We start from the raw sequence: 19,970 nt of genomic DNA on the forward strand, positions 1-19,970 counted from the left end.
AAATAGTGTACTTGTTAATTCACCAATTTTAAAGTTCGGGTTTATTGCAAATGAGTTTAGGTTTGAAACCCGTCTACATTCATACCTGAAAAATACGAGTATATTTGCATCCGTACCAAAAAGAATACCTTCTACATCAATTAGTTAGTACGGAGTACTTCCTAGTTTTTTGTACCCATCTTGTCCATCTACATCCATATCTAAAACAAACTTACTACGTATATACAAACTTACATTAAGGTTGTTTGTATCAATTGCCTAATCAATACCCATCAACATCTAATTTCAAAACCCCGTTTGCCTCCCTGCCTTAAAGTAACCGTTCGCATCAATTAGCCATCAAAATTTCCAAATCTATCGACATCCATATATCTTACAACCTTTTCTTATGAGTTCCGTCTTCTTTGATTAGCATTTATACCTAACATAATCACGTTTACATCAATTTCCCTTTTAACTCTCTTTCCTCAAAATTTAAATAAAGCTATCAATTTACACATAGTGAGATATTCACACACACAAACGAAATTCGATAAAGTATCGAGACAATGTGATTAGGACTATTATGATGATAATGATGTTATGATTCGCAAAAGGTCTGTTTATTAGACCATAGGGGGGAAGGGTAGTGTTAGAAAATCAAAGGTAAACTAGTTGTTGATTACATACCCAAGTACATTAGATTGAAATGAAGGTACATTACAAGACCCAACTACAAGTAGAACAGATCTAATCATCTGAAGCTCCGAACCAATAGGAAGAAAGGAAAGAGAGAGAGAAAAACCTGCATACAATTTTTTTTTCCCCTTTTGTACATGAAAACACCTAAAAGGACAAATTTCTAGGACAGAAAACACTAGAAAGTCCCCCAAAAAAGGTGATTAATCAACCCACTAACCCACATATTAGCATCCTCTAGATTCCATAATAACCTCCTCTGAAAAATTGAAGGTAAATAGAAAAAAAAATAATAAAAAGATAAAACAGTCAAAGTTGCACCTTCCCTCTATGAACAGTACACCAAACTGATCTCTGTAATTAAATTCCCATCTCCATATCATTGCTACTTGATCCTTCATTGCTCACCATTTCCTGAAATTTCAACAAATAAACATTCAGAATTCAGTAAATCTAGCTAGGAAGTAGGAAAGGATCGGAATGTGACTATTAATTCCGGACAGAGGAAGTATTCCTGTGTTTAGTTAGACTAGTACATAATTTAAGCTGAAAAGTGAGAGTAAAAGGTTAAAACCTGAGGAGATTTGGCAGGATTTGGATCTTCAAGTGAGAAAGAAAACCTTTTACCAGAATCAAAAGAAACATCCATTTTCTCAGGCTTTTTAGAGCCAATGTGGGACTTTCTAAGACCCAAGAAACCCTTCCATCTATTAGAAGAACCCTTTGGAGGCTTAAGAGAGAAGCCAACATCATCATCATTAACAAGAAGCTCATCTCTTAAGGTCCTCTGACTGTTTCCGTTTCCGACACCGTTTCCATTGTCTTTGAAGGGCAAGAGCCTGCCTTTAGAGAAGAGTTCATCAGCAGTAGTAGTGAGGATATTAGAATTAGTAACAGAGAATTCAAAATCAGAAGAAGCAGGTGGTGCTAATTCTGATCTTGTAAAATGATGGTGATTGTGATTGTGAGATTCAACAAAGTCATTTGAGAAAGATATTCTAGGGCTCATTGGAGGAAGAGGAGGCTGAGAATGAGGAGGATGAGAGTTGTTGTACATCTCTAAACATGCCATGAGAGAGTGAAAGAAAGAGAGAGAGAGAATTGGTGCACTGAAACAAGAGAGCAAAATAAGGGGCTGTTATTTTTAGTATCAGCACAGCATAACCAAACAAAAAGGACTTAGTTTTTTTTTTTTTTTTTTTCAATGTTAATTAATATTAGATGGACCCAATATTAGTGTATTGCCCTCTGTTTCTATCATCTTCCTTTAACCCCACTTCTCTTTCTTTCTCTCTCTTTGGGTTTCAGTATTTTATATCACAGGCTTTAAGGCTGGACAGAGTAGGAGCCTTTGAAGTTTGAATGCTTTTCTTTATTTTCAATTTAGGTTTTATTTAAGGATATAATAGTGTAACGTAGCCTTTAGGATTATGTAAAAGCTAAATTTAATAGAATTAATATTTAAGATGAAGATAACACACCCTTTGAATTAGATGACTTGCCCCAAGCGGTTTTATTGAGTTTGGAAGTTAGTATTAATGTCCAATAACGGGGCTTGAGTAGGGATTTTGGAATGGTTTTAGTTTTGAGAGGGTTAAAAAGTATACAGTAAAGAATACTCCCCTGTATAGCCTTTTATAGTAAAGGATACTCCCACATATAGCCTTTTACAAACTTATGACATGTTCTCTTCACCTAAAATAAGGTGTTGTGATCTAAATTCTATTAATTTGATTGAACTTTGACCATATGATTTGAACTAGTGTCTTCTGGTCAAATTCTACGCATAGTTAAAAAAATAAGTACCCCATGATAAGTTAACGGTGAAATGAATATATTTTTACATTCAACGCACCCGGGTGGTGATAGTTGTTTTAAAACTGTTAATGTACTTCATGCATGATATGATGTTGTTTTGGCAAGACATAAAAGTTTTGCATTGAATGGCTAGGTTCATGCTTGAATTCATGACTCATAGATGCTCTGTTCCTCCTTTCCTTTGCTTCTTGTCCGGATGCTCAGCCTTTTAGGAGCTACGGTGTACTAATTTGATGCCATTCTCATCAATGGCTCTCTTTTTATATCAAAGTTTTTCATATTTCTGAATTCTGACCAAAAATAAAAAGAAATTGGTGTTACTGATAATTGGTGAATTACAAGTGAAATAAATGATTGGGAATTTATGTGGATGTATTCAGTCCACAACATACGAAAATCCAAACAATTGGTCCACAACATACCAAGAATTCAAATTGAATTTCATTCATTATTATAGATTAACCGAGAAACCAGAAGATCAACATGGCATAATTCATAAAAAGACAGTATGTTTGAGACATTAGTACATGTGATTATATGCACACCAAGTACTGCAGTACTATGGTAGGCCCCTTTCATATGGTTTCTCAAGTACATATAAATCAATGTATTTATTCAGAACAATCATAGGTTAATAATCATGATTGGACCATAATGCCTTCTAACCCCATCATTTGGAACATTAGGTTTGTATTAGTCATACATCGCCTATTCATACATTGACTAGGCGAATACTCGTACTCGTACTAAATTTGAATGTGTGATTGTTAATACTCCAATACGTAAAGTCGATTTAGAGTAAGCGAGGTGGTAATAATCTAGCTGTCAAATGGCAATAGTTTGAACAAGAAAGATGGGGTAAATGAAAGCAACAGGAGTGTATTAAAAGAAATCAGGGCATTTATGAAAAGAAATTGGATTGTTGTTGCAAAAGAGGAAAAAGGGTTTAAATGTGATTAGCTGGGAAATATAGGAGAGAGAAAAGAGAGAAGGGATGTTATGATTTTGATTGGGATTTCTTTCTTTGTATTCTGGTAACAGTTAACCCAAGAGGAGTTGGGTTGGCATATTGTGTAGTGGCAGAGTTGACCGAACTTTGACTTGTAAGTAATCAGAATATGAGCTGGCGATACTGACTCATCAAACTCACCACGTGATTAACCCATTGGTCCTTTTTTTTTTTGCTACTGTACCCCTTCTATTCTTCATTGGATTTTTCCTTTTTTTTTTTTTTTTTTTTTTTTACTGCATTGATCCATTTTATGTACTCCCTAGATTTTTTTATTTTTGTTTTTTTGTACGGATTATTGGTATTACACATTTATACTATTGCATACCAAGATTAATTAGGAAAGCCAATATTGATATTAATGCCCATTTTTCTAATGGAGAATTTTGTCATGCTCTTCATCTACAATAGCTTGCTAGCAATAATATTGGCATTGAGCTTGATATTCAAAGCGTGTTATTACAAAAGTCGATGAGTAACAACTTTTTTTTTTGTAATTAATGAAAGATTGATGCAGAAATTTAAATGAATTTCATACCCCCTCTTTTTTTTACATATTTTGTAATTCTATGAGTTGCACATAATTTAGGACTTTATAATATAAATTGGCTTTAATGAAGCATTTTTGTATTCTGTTATGAGCTTTATATTACAGATTGAGGTAAATAGAGCAAATTAATACATAATAGTAAAAAGGGTTGGAATGAATTTTATATTACTTTGTATTAACTTATAGTATGAAATACAAAGAAAAGTGAGATTAATCTAAAAGAATATGAATATTGTTTGTTAAAAAAATAATAACTTATAGTATGAAGTACAAAGAAAAATGAGATTAATCTAAAAGAAATGAATATTGTTTGTTAAAAAAATAATTATTGAGAATACATCATGATTGTCAAGACTCAAAAGTGTATATTGTATAATTCACCAATTCTGAAAACAAAGTTAAATAATTAGTCCATTATCTAAAAATCAATAATAAAGTAAAACATCATTGAAACACACTTTAAAACTTAAATACTTTTTGTAATGTAGTGAATTAAATTGTTGGATTAGATCACTCTATAGGGTAGCGGCCGAAAGGATATAATGTTAGTAAAGTAAAATGAGTAATCACATGATTAAGCATTAGTTGGATTAAGGAACTCGAATAGGGAAATGCCACGTGGTGGATTCCCCTTAATTAAAAAAAGTATTAAGATGGATGACTAGTCAAAGTCATTAGAAACCTGAAAGTTGTATTTTAGGCTTGGCTTAAGGCTGCTGTCCATCTTTTTGGTCCCCCAAAATTGAAGCATTTTTTGGTGTTTTCTGTATATTAGATTAACACTACTTCTTTTTCTTCCTTTTTGGACCGTATATTACAGTCCACTTAATTTTTTAATTATTGGTGAAGTATAAATCATACTCTAAGTACTGTATTAGTTTAGATTGATTGATAATTAGAGAATTAACAAGTCTAAATATATAAATATAGATCTCGTAAATCAATGTGAAATCTGAAAAAATTCAGAGGGTAAGATAAATAGGAAGGTTCTTACAAAGTGCATGTAACCAATCACATTAAAAACCCACCAAAACCGTGGATAATTGGATCATTAAGTAATATTCTTGTGTGAGAATATAAAAAGCTTGGAATTTGTGTTATTTTTTGCTTGTGTAACAGTCCAACGGCTTACTCGATGCTGGAAACTTCACATGTCTGTTCTCTTATTTGGCCTTCCGCTTAATCCACAACCCCCTCCCCACCCCTAGGCAATTTCGATTTATTACTTATACGTTTGAAATTAAGGTGAAGAGAATACACATTAGAACTATAACTTCATTCGTATTATAGAACCTTAGCTCTCATCAGTTTGGATAAGAAGATACAAATAGTCATGTATAAGCTTATTTTGTTATACAAGAAGCTAGGCTTCTTTAATTTTTTAAATGTAAATTGTCGAATAATTCATATCTATATCTTCTATGTTTGTATATTGTTTCACTACGGATTAATTTGAATTTTTACACTTCCACTATAAGAATTGAGTTCTTGGTCAATTTTTAGACTTTTTCGCCGGAAATAATAATTGCCGAAATGTTTATCATGGTCCTTAACCCTTCGGGATTCCAAGTGGGTGGGTGCAACCATCCAATTTGCCTTCAAATAGCCTATTTACCGGTTTATAACTTGTACCAATTTCATTAAATCAAACCTACCACAAACATTTAAGACAACATATAATGATCATATATGGTTCCAAACGTCATTATACGACCCCGAGATGTATTCCCTAAAATCTCAATTCTTTTCGACACCGTGCCCCAAAACCACCAAAATTTCTCAAAAAACGTGGATATAAGCCTTCAATTTTGGAATTTTTTGACTTATTTTCGCCCGAAAATAAAAATTGCCGAAATTTTTACCATGGTCCCTAATACCATCAGGGAGTCCAATTGGTTGGGTTAAACTATCCAATATGCCTTTAAACAACCAATTTACCGGTTTACAACTTGCACCGATTTCATTAAATCAAGCCTACAACGAACATTTATGATAACATATAGTGATCATAAATGGCTCCAAACGACATTATATGACCCCGAGATGTATCCACTAGAATTACAAGACTTTTCGACATCGGACCCCGAATCCTCCAAAATTTCTCAAAAAGCGTGGATATAAGCCTTTAATTTTGTAATTTTTGACTTTTTTCGCCGGGAAATAAAAATTGCCGAAATGATTGCCATGATCCCTAATACCGTCTGGGAGTCCCATTGGGTGGGTTGAACCATCCAATTTGTCTTTAAACGACCAATTTACCAATTTACAACTTGCACCGATTTCATTAACTCAAGTCTACCACGAACATTTATGATAAAAAATAATGATCATATATGGTTTCAAATGGCATTATATGACCCCGAGATGTATTGCCTAAAATTTCAAAACTTTTCGACACCAGACCAAAAACCTCCAAAATTTCTCAAAAAACATGGATATTAAGTCTTCAATTTTGGATTTTTTTGACTTGTTTTTTCGTCCGGAAATAAAAATTGCCGTAATATTTACCATGGTCCCTAATATTCTCCAGGAGTCCAATTGGGTTGGTGGAACCATCCAATTTTCCTTTAAACGACCAATTTACCGGTTTACAACTTGCACCGATTTCATTAACTCAAGCCTTCCATGAACATTATGACAACAAATAATGATCATATATTGTTCCAAACGACATTATATGACTCCGAGATATATCCCCTAGAATTTTAAGACTTTCGACACCGGGCCCCGAAACCTCCAAAATTTCTTAAAAACTGTGGATATTAGCCTTCAATTTTAGAATTTTTTAACTTTTTTTGCCAATAAATAAAAATTGTCAAATTGTTTATCATGGTCCCTAATGCCCTCCGAGAGTCCAATTGGTTGCATGGAACCGTCCAATTTTTCTTCAAACGGTCAATTTACTGGTATATAACTTGCAACGATTTCATTAACTCAAGCCTATCACGAACATTTATGACAATATATAATGATTATATATGATTCCAAACGACATTATATGACCCTGAGATATATCCCTTAAATTTTTTAGGCTTTTAGACACCGGGCTTCGAAATCTACAAAATTTCTCAAAAAGTGTGGATATTAGCCTTCAAGTTGACTTTTTTTTTACCCCAAAAGAAAAATTGCCGAAATGTTTACCATGTTCATTAATATCCTCTAGGAGTCCAATTGGGGGGGAGGGTGGAATCGTCCAATTTGCCTTTAAACGGTCAATTTACAGATTTACAAATTGCACCGATTTTATTAACTCAAACCTACCACAAACATTTATGACGGCATATAATGATCATATATGGTTCCAAACGTCATTGTATGACCCCAAGATATATTTCCTAAAATCTCAAGACTTTTCGACATCGTGACCAGAAACCTCTAAAATTTCCTAAAAAACGTGGATATAAGTGTATTGCCCTCTGTTTCTATCATCTTCCTTTAACCCCACTTCTCTTTCTTTCTCTCTCTTTGGGTTTCAGTATTTTATATCACAGGCTTTAAGGCTGGACAGAGTAGGAGCCTTTGAAGTTTGAATGCTTTTCTTTATTTTCAATTTAGGTTTTATTTAAGGATATAATAGTGTAACGTAGCCTTTAGGATTATGTAAAAGCTAAATTTAATAGAATTAATATTTAAGATGAAGATAACACACCCTTTGAATTAGATGACTTGCCCCAAGCGGTTTTATTGAGTTTGGAAGTTAGTATTAATGTCCAATAACGGGGCTTGAGTAGGGATTTTGGGATGGTTTTAGTTTTGAGAGGGTTAAAAAGTATACAGTAAAGAATACTCCCCCGTATAGCCTTTTATAGTAAAGGATACTCCCACATATAGCCTTTTACAAACTTATGACATGTTCTCTTCACCTAAAATAAGGTGTTGTGATCTAAATTCTATTAATTTGATTGAACTTTGACCATATGATTTGAACTAGTGTCTTCTGGTCAAATTCTACGGCATAGTTAAAAAAATAAGTACCCCATGATAAGTTAACGGTGAAATGAATATATTTTTACATTCAACGCACCCGGGTGGTGGTAGTTGTTTTAAAACTGTTAATGTACTTCATGCATGATATGATGTTGTTTTGGCAAGACATAAAAGTTTTGCATTGAATGGCTAGGTTCATGCTTGAATTCATGACTCATAGATGCTCTGTTCCTCCTTTCCTTTGCTTCTTGTCCGGATGCTCAGCCTTTTAGGAGCTACGGTGTACTAATTTGATGCCATTCTCATCAATGGCTCTCTTTTTATATCAAAGTTTTTCATATTTTTGAATTCTGACCAAAAATAAAAAGAAATTGGTGTTACTGATAATTGGTGAATTACAAGTGAAATAAATGATTGGGAATTTATGTGGATGTATTCAGTTCACAACATACGAAAATCCAAACAATTGGTCCACAACATACCAAGAATTCAAATTGAATTTCATTCATTATTATAGATTAACCGAGAAACCAGAAGATCAACATGGCATAATTCATAAAAAGACAGTATGTTTGAGACATTAGTACATGTGATTATATGCACACCAAGTACTGCAGTACTATGGTAGGCCCCTTTCATATGGTTTCTCAAGTACATATAAATCAATGTATTTATTCAGAACAATCATAGGTTAATAATCATGATTGGACCATAATGCCTTCTAACCCCATCATTTGGAACATTAGGTCTGTATTAGTCATACATCGCCTATTCATACATTGACTAGGCGAATACTCGTACTCGTACTAAATTTGAATGTGTGATTGTTAATACTCCAATACGTAAAGTCGATTTAGAGTAAGCGAGGTGGTAATAATCTAGCTGTCAAATGGCAATAGTTTGAACAAGAAAGATGGGGTAAATGAAAGGAACAGGAGTGTATTAAAAGAAATCAGGGCATTTATGAAAAGAAATTGGATTGTTGTTGCAAAAGAGGAAAAAGGGTTTAAATGTGATTAGCTGGGAAATATAGGAGAGAGAAAAGAGAGAAGGGATGTTATGATTTTGATTGGGATTTCTTTCTTTGTATTCTGGTAACAGTTAACCCAAGAGGAGTTGGGTTGGCATATTGTGTAGTGGCAGAGTTGACCGAACTTTGACTTGTAAGTAATCAGAATATGAGCTGGCGATACTGACTCATCAAACTCACCACGTGATTAACCCATTGGTCCTTTTTTTTTTGCTACTGTACCCCTTCTATTCTTCATTGGATTTTTCCATTTTTTTTTTTACTGCATTGATCCATTTTATGTACTCCCTAGATTTTTTTATTTTTGTTTTTTTGTACGGATTATTGGTATTACACATTTATACTATTGCATACCAAGATTAATTAGGAAAGCCAATATTGATATTAATGCCCATTTTTCTAATGGAGAATTTTGTCATGCTCTTCATCTACAATAGCTTGCTAGCAATAATATTGGCATTGAGCTTGATATTCAAAGCGTGTTATTACAAAAGTCGATGAGTAACAACTTTTTTTTTTGTAATTAATGAAAGATTGATGCAGAAATTTAAATGAATTTCATACTCCCTCTTTTTTTTACATATTTTGTAATTCTATGAGTTGCACATAATTTAGGACTTTATAATATAAATTGGCTTTAATAAAGCATTTTTGTATTCTGTTATGAGCTTTATATTACAGATTGAGGTAAATAGAGCAAATTAATACATAATAGTAAAAAGGGTTGGAATGAATTTTATATTACTTTGTATTAACTTATAGTATGAAATACAAAGAAAAGTGAGATTAATCTAAAAGAATATGAATATTGTTTGTTAAAAAAAATAATAACTTATAGTATGAAGTACAAAGAAAAATGAGATTAATCTAAAAGAAATGAATATTGTTTGTTAAAAAAATAATTATTGAGAATACATCATGATTGTCAAGACTCAAAAGTGTATATTGTATAATTCACCAATTCTGAAAACAAAGTTAAATAATTAGTCCATTATCTAAAAATCAATAATAAAGTAAAACATCATTGAAACACACTTTAAAACTGAAATACTTTTTGTAATGTAGTGAATTAAATTGTTGGATTAGATCACTCTATAGGGTAGCGGCCGAAAGGATATAATGTTAGTAAAGTAAAATGAGTAATCACATGATTAAGTATTAGTTGGATTAAGGAACTCGAATAGGGAAATGCCACGTGGTGGATTCCCCTTAATTAAAAAAAGTATTAAGATGGATGACTAGTCAAAGTCATTAGAAACCTGAAAGTTGTATTTTAGGCTTGGCTTAAGGCTGCTGTCCATCTTTTTGGTCCCCCAAAATTGAAGCATTTTTTGGTGTTTTCTGTATATTAGATTAACACTACTTCTTTTTCTTCCTTTTTGGACCGTATATTACAGTCCACTTAATTTTTTAATTATTGGTGAAGTATAAATCATACTCTAAGTACTGTATTAGTTTAGATTGATTGATAATTAGAGAATTAACAAGTCTAAATATATAAATATAGATCTCGTAAATCAATGTGAAATCTGAAAAAATTCAGAGGGTAAGATAAATAGGAAGGTTCTTACAAAGTGCATGTAACCAATCACATTAAAAACCCACCAAAACCGTGGGTAATTGGATCATTAAGTAATATTCTTGTGTGAGAATATAAAAAGCTTGGAATTTGTGTTATTTTTTGCTTGTGTAACAGTCCAACGGCTTACTCGATGCTGGAAACTTCACATGTCTGTTCTCTTATTTGGCCTTCCGCTTAATCCACAGCCCAATGGAAGAACCCCCCTCCCCACCCCTAGGCAATTTCGATTTATTACTTATACGTTTGAAATTAAGGTGAAGAGAATACACCTTAGAACTATAACTTCATTCGTATTATAGAACCTTAGCTCTCATCAGTTTGGATAAGAAGATACAAATAGTCATGTATAAGCTTATTTTGTTATACAAGAAGCTAGGCTTCTTTAATTTTTTAAATGTAAATTGTCGAATAATTCATATCTATATCTTCTATGTTTGTATATTGTTTCACTACGGATTAATTTGAATTTTTACACTTCCACTATAAGAATTGAGTTCTTGGTCAATTTTTAGACTTTTTCGCCGGAAATAATAATTGCCGAAATGTTTATCATGGTCCTTAACCCTTCGGGATTCCAAGTGGGTGGGTGCAACCATCCAATTTGCCTTCAAATAGCCTATTTACCGGTTTATAACTTGTACCAATTTCATTAAATCAAACCTACCACAAACATTTAAGACAACATATAATGATCATATATGGTTCCAAACGTCATTATACGACCCCGAGATGTATTCCCTAAAATCTCAATTCTTTTCGACACCGTGCCCTAAAACCACCAAAATTTCTCAAAAAACGTGGATATAAGCCTTCAATTTTGGAATTTTTTGACTTATTTTCGCCCGAAAATAAAAATTGCCGAAATTTTTACCATGGTCCCTAATACCATCAGGGAGTCCAATTGGTTGGGTTAAACTATCCAATATGCCTTTAAACAACCAATTTACCGGTTTACAACTTGCACCGATTTCATTAAATCAAGCCTACAACGAACATTTATGATAACATATAGTGATCATAAATGGCTCCAAACGACATTATATGACCCCGAGATGTATCCACTAGAATTACAAGACTTTTCGACATCGGACCCCGAATCCTCCAAAATTTCTCAAAAAGCGTGGATATAAGCCTTTAATTTTGTAATTTTTGACTTTTTTCGCCGGGAAATAAAAATTGCCGAAATGATTGCCATGATCCCTAATACCGTCTGGGAGTCCCATTGGGTGGGTTGAACCATCCAATTTGTCTTTAAACGACCAATTTACCAATTTACAACTTGCACCGATTTCATTAACTCAAGTCTACCACGAACATTTATGATAAAAAATAATGATCATATATGGTTTCAAATGGCATTATATGACCCCGAGATGTATTGCCTAAAATTTCAAAACTTTTCGACACCAGACCAAAAACCTCCAAAATTTCTCAAAAAACATGGATATTAAGTCTTCAATTTTGGATTTTTTTGACTTGTTTTTTCGTCCGGAAATAAAAATTGCCGTAATATTTACCATGGTCCCTAATATTCTCCAGGAGTCCAATTGGGTTGGTGGAACCATCCAATTTTCCTTTAAACGACCAATTTACCGGTTTACAACTTGCACCGATTTCATTAACTCAAGCCTTCCATGAACATTATGACAACAAATAATGATCATATATTGTTCCAAACGACATTATATGACTCCGAGATATATCCCCTAGAATTTTAAGACTTTCGACACCGGGCCCCGAAACCTCCAAAATTTCTTAAAAACTGTGGATATTAGCCTTCAATTTTAGAATTTTTTAACTTTTTTTGCCAATAAATAAAAATTGTCAAATTGTTTATCATGGTCCCTAATGCCCTCCGAGAGTCCAATTGGTTGCATGGAACCGTCCAATTTTTCTTCAAACGGTCAATTTACTGGTATATAACTTGCAACGATTTCATTAACTCAAGCCTATCACGAACATTTATGACAATATATAATGATTATATATGATTCCAAACGACATTATATGACCCTGAGATATATCCCTTAAATTTTTTAGGCTTTTAGACACCGGGCTTCGAAATCTACAAAATTTCTCAAAAAGTGTGGATATTAGCCTTCAAGTTGACTTTTTTTTTTTACCCCAAAAGAAAAATTGCCGAAATGTTTACCATGTTCATTAATATCCTCTGGGAGTCCAATTGGGGGGGGGGGGGGTGGAATCGTCCAATTTGCCTTTAAACGGTCAATTTACAGATTTACAAATTGCACCGATTTTATTAACTCAAGCCTACCACAAACATTTATGACGGCATATAATGATCATATATGGTTCCTAACGTCATTGTATGACCCCAAGATATATTTCCTAAAATCTCAAGACTTTTCGACATCGTGACCAGAAACCTCTAAAATTTCCTAAAAAACGTGGATATAAGCCTTCAATTTTAGAAAATTTTTGACTTTTTTCGCCCGAAAACAAAAATTCCCAAAATGTTTACCATGATCATAATATTCTCCGGGAGTCCAACCGGGTGGGGGTGGAACCATCCAATTTGCCTTTGAACGACCAATTTATCGGTTTATAACTTGCACCGATTTCATTAACTCAAGCCTACCACGAAAATTTATGACAACATATAATGATCATATGGGGTTCCAAACGGCATTATATGACCCCCATATGTATTCCCCAAAATCACAAGACTTTTTGACACCGAGCCCCGAAACCTCCAAAATTTCTCAAAAAACATGAACATTAACCTTCAATTTTGGAAAATTTTGACTTTTTTTTTCTCCCGAAAATGAAAATTTCCGAAACGTTTAACATGGTCCTTAATACCCTTCGGTAGTCCAATTGGGTGGGTGGAACCATCCAATTTGTCTTTAAACGGCCAATTTACCGGTTTACAACTTGCACCGGGGATTTCATTAACTCAAGCCTACCACAAACAGTTATGAAACAAATAATGATCATATATGGTTTCAAACGATATTATATGACCTTGAGATGTATTCCCTAGAATCTCAAGTTTTTTCGATACCGGGCTCCGAAACCTCCAAAATTTCTAAAAAAAACGGTTATATTAGCCTTTATTTTTGGAATTTTTAGACTTTTTTCGTCGGAAATAATAATTGACGAAATATTTACCAGAGTCCCTAATACCTTTCGGGATTCCAAGTGAGCAGGTGCAACCATCCAATTTGCCTTTAAACGACCTATTTTCCGGTTTATAACTTGCACCGATTTCATTAAATCAAGCCTACCACAAACATTTATGACAACATACATTGATCGTATATGTTTCCAAACGTCATTATATGACCCCGAGATGTATTCCATAAAATCTCAAGGCTTTTAAACACCGTGCCCTAAAACCTCCAAAATTTCTCAAAAAACGTGGATATAAGCCTTCAATTTTGGAATTTTTTTGACTTATTTCGTCCTGAAATAAAAATTGCCGAAATTTTTACCATGGTCCCAAATACCCTCTAGGAGTCCAATTGGGTGGGTTGAACTATCCAGTTTGCCTTTAAACGGACAATTTACCGGTTTTCAACTTGCATCGATTTCATTAAATAAAGTCTACCACAAACATTTATGACAATATATAATGATCATAAATGGCTCCAAACGGCACTATATAACTCCGAGATGTATCCCCTAGAATTACAAGATTTTTTGACACCGGACCCCCAATCCTCCAAAATTTCTCAAAAAGTGTGGATATTAGCCTTCAATTTTGTAATTTTTGACTTTTTTTTCGCCTGGAAATAAAAATTTCCGAAATGTTTACCATGATCCCTAATATTGACCGGGAGTCCCATTGGGTGGGTGGAACCATCCAATTTGTCGTTAACCGACCAATTTACCAGTTTACAACTTGCACCGATTTCATTAACTCAAGCCGACCACAAATATTTATGACAACAAATAATGATCATATATGGTTCCAAACGACATCATATGACCCCGAGATGTATTGCCTAAAATTTCAAAACTTTTCGACACTGAGCCGGAAACCTCTAAAATTTCTCAAAAAACGTGGATATTAGTCTTCAATTTTGGAATTTTTTGACTTTTTTTCGCTCGGAGATAAAAATTGCCGAAATATTTACCATGGTCCCTAATATCCTCCGGGAGTCCAATTTGGTTGTTGGAACCATTCAATTTCCCTTTAAATAACCAATTTACTGGTTTATAACTTGCACGGATTTCATTAATTCAAGCATGCTACGAACATTTATGACAACATATAATGATCATATATGGTTCCAAACGACATTATATGACCCTGAGATGTATCACCTAAAATATCAAGATTTTTCTACACTGGTCCCCGAAACCTTCAAAATTTTTCAAAAAACGTGGATATTAACCTTCAATTTTGGAATTTTTTGACTTTTTTTTCGTCTGGGAATAAAAATTTCCGAAATGTTTATCATGGCCTCTAATACATTTCGAGAGTCCAATTGGGTGGGTGCAACCATCCAATTTTCCTTTAAACGACCTATTTACTGGTATATAACTTGCACCGATTTCATTTAATCAAGCCTACCACGAACTTTTATGACAACATATAATGATCATATATGATTTCAAACGCCATTATATTAACGTGAGATGTATTCCCTAAAATCTCAAAGCTTTTCGACACCGGGCCCCGAAGCCGCAAACATTTCTTAAAAAGCGTGGTTATTAGCCTTCAATTTTCGATTTTTTTTAAACCTGAAAATAAAAATTGCCAAAATGTTTACCGTGGTCATTAATTTCCTACGAGAGTCCAATTGGGTGTGTGGAACCATCCAATTTGGTGTTAAACGGCCAATTTACCGATTTACAACTTGCACCAATTTACCGGTTTACAAGGACCAATTTAATTAACTTGCACCGAACTTGACTTGAACCGAAATTGACCCTAACCCGTCAAAACCCGAATTTAACTCGACTTGTTATTAACCTGACCTGAATTCAGCCCGATCTGTGTTGGCCTAACTCGACCCGAATTTAACCCAACCTGTTACAAACCCGACCCGAAATCAACCCGACTTGTTATTGACCTAACTCAAATCCAACCCGAATTGTTATTGACTTGACCCGAATTTTACCAGACCTATTACTTTCCCGACCCAAAAAATCAACCCGATCTGTTACTAACCCGACTCGAAATGAACACGACTTGTTATTGATCCGTCGTAAATTCAACTCAAACCGTTCCTGACCCGATTTCAAATCATTTAAATGCAATTTAGACCACCTTTATTATAGTTGATCAAAGCGTTTTTTCTAGGGAGACCAAGTCGGTCCAGGCCAGCAAAAGAAAGGAGCATCATTCTCAAATTTAAGAGTTAAATATAGTATATATTTGTTGTATGGTCAAAGGAGATAATTATCTTCCTAAATTATAGACTATAGTTCCCTAGTATATATATATATATTTTGAATAGTTGTTCCTAGTATATTGTCATATATATATTATAGTCAAAGGAAATAATTAGCTTGATAAAAATGATAATTATCTATTTATACTTAGTTGAACCCGAATATGACCTGACTTAGAAATAACGACCCAACCTGATTGTAACCTGCAAATTATTGACTTGAGCATAACCTGACTTGAATTCGAGAATGACCCAACCTGATTATAATTCGCATATTATTGACTTGAACCAAACCCAACTTGAACCCGAGAATGACCCGACTTGAAAATGATCCAACCTGATTATAATCCACAAATTATTGACTTGAACCGAATCTGACTCAAACCCAAGAATGACCCGACCTGATTCTAACCCGCAAATTATTGATTTGAACCGAACGCGAGAATTATCTTAGCCCGTATTAACCAGTGAAAACCCGAATTAAACCCGACCTATTGTTCACCCGACCTGAATGTAACCCAACCCAAGCCCGATAAGAATTATGACCCGACTCAAGCATGACCCAACCAAAACCCGACCCACATAGGTTATGGTATTAACCCGAATTAACCCGACCAGAGTTGACCCGATCCACTCTTATCCAACCCAAACCCGACCCGTTTACCCGAATTCACAGCTCGGTACGTGGAACTGTGGAAGTACTACTTGGTCAAACTGTTCATTTGTCTCCATGTTATGTCCAGATGAGTGCTTATCATTCATGATTCATCCATTGGGTTCTGTAGTTAATGGGCTTGCATATGTATGCGCTTACTTCAAGTCCAATGGACTACTGTCCATTTAGGATTAATGGGCACATTTATGGTTTAATTTTCGGTATAAGGCCCAAAAAAAAAGTTAATTGATCTTCATGTAATCCCAATAGTAAATTAGTAATGTCATGTATGATGAGTCTCATTTGTTTCTCATTCTAAAAGACTTGATAAATACAGTAACTATTTGGAAAACATTACTCATGTAGCCACGACCTTAAGCTCCAAGCCTTGAACGAGCATTCTCAAACTTTCAAGATTTTCAAATTATTTGAAGAAGTGAAATATGTTAAAAAATGCCTTCAATTTGTATGCATGTATTATTGTATTAACATGTGTTGGGGACTTACTTTTTAATCTAATTGTAACATATCTAAAATAACTTATTTCTATTCAAGCTAGAAAATAATGTCCTCAAATAAAGGCATTAGCTTTATCAATTGTTTGGTAATTTATGTACTTTAAAGGGTGATTCCGTGATTGTATTATTTGTATAAACTAGCTGAATTATATGTATTATTTCTATTCATATGTTTTATTGAATTTGTCACCAAATTTAGCTTCTCTTATAATCTTTCTATATGCAGTATATTCCTTGATTTCTTCAAACCTCCTTGTATCAATATTAGTATATACACAAAGAAGTAGTGAAATAAATTTTGTAGATATATATAATCATTTACTTGTTTTTTTAAAAAATGATACAGAGTACAAACTATGAGTAATATAATAGGGTGACAGAGTATGAACTGATCAAGATTGCAGCAACACCAAAAAATTGTAAGTACTGTATTTTTTTTTAAAGTTGAAATCTGTAAGCTTAACAGTTAAGATTTGGAAGATCAAAACTTGAAGTACACTAATTTCAAAGCCTTAATTTAAGCGCACACACGTTTACAAGCACACAAAATCTTGCAAAATGCAATGAAAAGGCACAAATTCTAACTTCTAGGCAGTTTCCAGCTCAATTTACCTTGATAAACATTATTCTTATAGAGTACTACAGTATAGTATTATACTACGGAACTAGAGTAATAGTAAAATATAAAACATATTCCTGAGCCTTAACCATCCGCTTAGGCTTTTGGTTGTGATGGTTTACTAACATGGTCATATACCACTATATATATCGTGGTATAAATTCATATATAATGCACAAAATCGATAAATATGTATGCATCATCATTTAATACTAGTTCCACAAAACAAACACAAGGACTACCATACCCTGCAGCACCGATGAACAATATTGCTGCAGGGCAGCCATATTCGTCGCATTACAATGGTTCTTCTGTTGTCGGCCATGGGACGGGTCCATGGTCTACCGGACTATGTCACTGCTGTGATGACCCTGCCAACTGCTTGGTTACAGCCTTTTGTCCTTGCATCACCTTTGGCCAAATCGCCGAGCTTGTTAATCAGGGTGACCCTAGTAAGTAGTACACTAATACTGCTTAATTGATTAGCCTTTTTTCATTCATTCTTCACGTTTTGATCTTTCATGGATTATATTGGTGAATGCAGGTTGTGCAGGAAGTGGAGCAATATACGCGTTGCTAATGGGATTCTCGGGTTTAGCATGCTTATATTCATGCTTCTATCGGTCAAGGTTAAGAGGGCAATATGGGTTGGAGGAGTCACCTTCTGCTGATTGTTTGGTCCATTTCTGCTGTGAGCCTTGTGCCCTTTGCCAAGAGTATCGCGAACTCAAGAACCGTGGTTTTGACATGGGCATAGGTAACAAATTTATTCATTAGTAATTTTAATGAGGCTTCGGATTTTATTATCTATATTATAACAATTCTAATTGAATATATATATAATGACTGTTATATTATTGCAACTTATGAAGGTTGGGAGGCTAACATGGAGAGGAAAAGGGCAACAGTGGTTACAGTAGCTCCTGCTGTGGGCATTATGATGCGCTAATCGATTAGCAGCCAGATGTTATGCAGTTAGTTAAGATTTTGGCTGAATTATCCTGTGAAAATAGCCTTGTTCAACTTATTCCGATCCCTAATATTAGTATATGTATCACTTTTTATTTCGTTGTATGTAATTCACCATCAAATTAAGTTCATATGCTAGATGAATAGCATTTTATATTTATTCAAAGTATGTGCATAATCATCTAGAATAAATTCAATGAAACAAAATACATATCTACTCGTGTTTAAGTATATTTAAAAATTACTACGCATAAAGTATTCACGGAAGGATGGAGGAGTGATGACTCCTTTTTTTGTACGCGTATCATTCTGAAGTAAACCAATCAATATTAATTAGAATTGAATCTCAGCTCAATAGGTACACTTCGAAATTAAGAAAATAAAATACAAAGACTAGACACAAGTACATAACCATTGAAATTTGTTAACTTATTATCATATAGTAGTACGTAACAAAAAAACTACTACATCAAAAACACTAGTACTAAATTTGATAACTTAAAAGTAAAATACCGGCTTAACTTATTAAAAAAAAAAAAAACTAAGTTACGTTAAAAAAAAACTAAGTAGTAAACTTCAAAGTGGTAGTCATCATGGTGGTAAATTCAGCTAAATTAATCAAGCCATCACCATCATTATCAACCTCCCTAATCATCTTGTTACAAGACTCTAAGCTATACATTTGGCCCATCCTCCTTAACACTTCCATCAATTCCTTAGCACTTATCTTGCCATCACCATCAGAATCGAAAATTCGAAACGCGCTCTCTATATCCTTAGACTTCACCTTATTATTATGCAACTCCATGAACTCTTTGAAGTCGATGAACCCATCTCCATCCTTATCAGCCACTTGGAACGCGTTGGCGGCCTCCACGTCTGAATTGACCGTGACTCCCTTGCCGTTGATGGCCCTTAACATAGCCTTGAATTCCTCCTTAGAGATCTTTCCATCTTTGTTTCTATCATACGTTTCGAAAACTCGTTTCATTTCTTGCATGTTAGCTTGATAGGTTTTGGACTTGTTGACGTTGGATTTTTGTGTAGCAAACTTAGAGTTGCTTATTTGGCTATTTGTTTTTGTGAGAGAGGATTTTCTTGAGAGGTTGATACCATAGCTTTTGAGAAAACTCATTTTTGACATACCTTCTTTTTTTTTCTTGCTTCTGGATAGTACGTGTGTACGTGACTATTAATTCGTGTAACTTGAATATTTTTATGTGATTATGGTTATCCCGAGCCTAGCTCTCGA

General features: G+C 34.0%; 3 protein-coding genes across 3 annotated transcripts; 1 reads left to right on the forward strand and 2 right to left on the reverse strand.

The window, feature by feature from the left end:
* Positions 1-631: 631 nt before the first annotated feature.
* Positions 632-2,412, reverse strand: LOC110682293. Its single transcript, XM_021858600.1, has 2 exons — positions 1,253-2,412; positions 632-1,092 (listed from the first exon to the last, which is right to left on the reverse strand). The coding sequence occupies exons 1-2, from the start codon at positions 1,748-1,750 to the stop codon at positions 1,039-1,041; spliced, it is 552 nt and encodes a 183-aa protein (XP_021714292.1). The 5' UTR covers positions 1,751-2,412; the 3' UTR covers positions 632-1,038.
* A 15,518-nt stretch (positions 2,413-17,930) lies between these two features.
* LOC110682295 (protein PLANT CADMIUM RESISTANCE 2-like) lies at positions 17,931-19,259 on the forward strand. Its single transcript, XM_021858603.1, has 3 exons — positions 17,931-18,201; positions 18,294-18,506; positions 18,622-19,259. Exons 1-3 carry the CDS (start codon positions 17,940-17,942, stop codon positions 18,696-18,698), a joined length of 552 nt encoding a protein of 183 aa, XP_021714295.1. The 5' UTR covers positions 17,931-17,939; the 3' UTR covers positions 18,699-19,259.
* LOC110682294 (calmodulin-like protein 1) lies at positions 19,127-19,970 on the reverse strand. The gene has a single exon (XM_021858602.1). It carries the CDS (start codon positions 19,860-19,862, stop codon positions 19,281-19,283), a length of 582 nt encoding a protein of 193 aa, XP_021714294.1. The 5' UTR covers positions 19,863-19,970; the 3' UTR covers positions 19,127-19,280.

This window comes from Chenopodium quinoa, unplaced genomic scaffold (genome assembly GCF_001683475.1).
Source record: "Chenopodium quinoa cultivar QQ74 unplaced genomic scaffold, ASM168347v1, whole genome shotgun sequence".
Classification (NCBI taxonomy): Eukaryota; Viridiplantae; Streptophyta; class Magnoliopsida; order Caryophyllales; family Amaranthaceae; genus Chenopodium; species Chenopodium quinoa.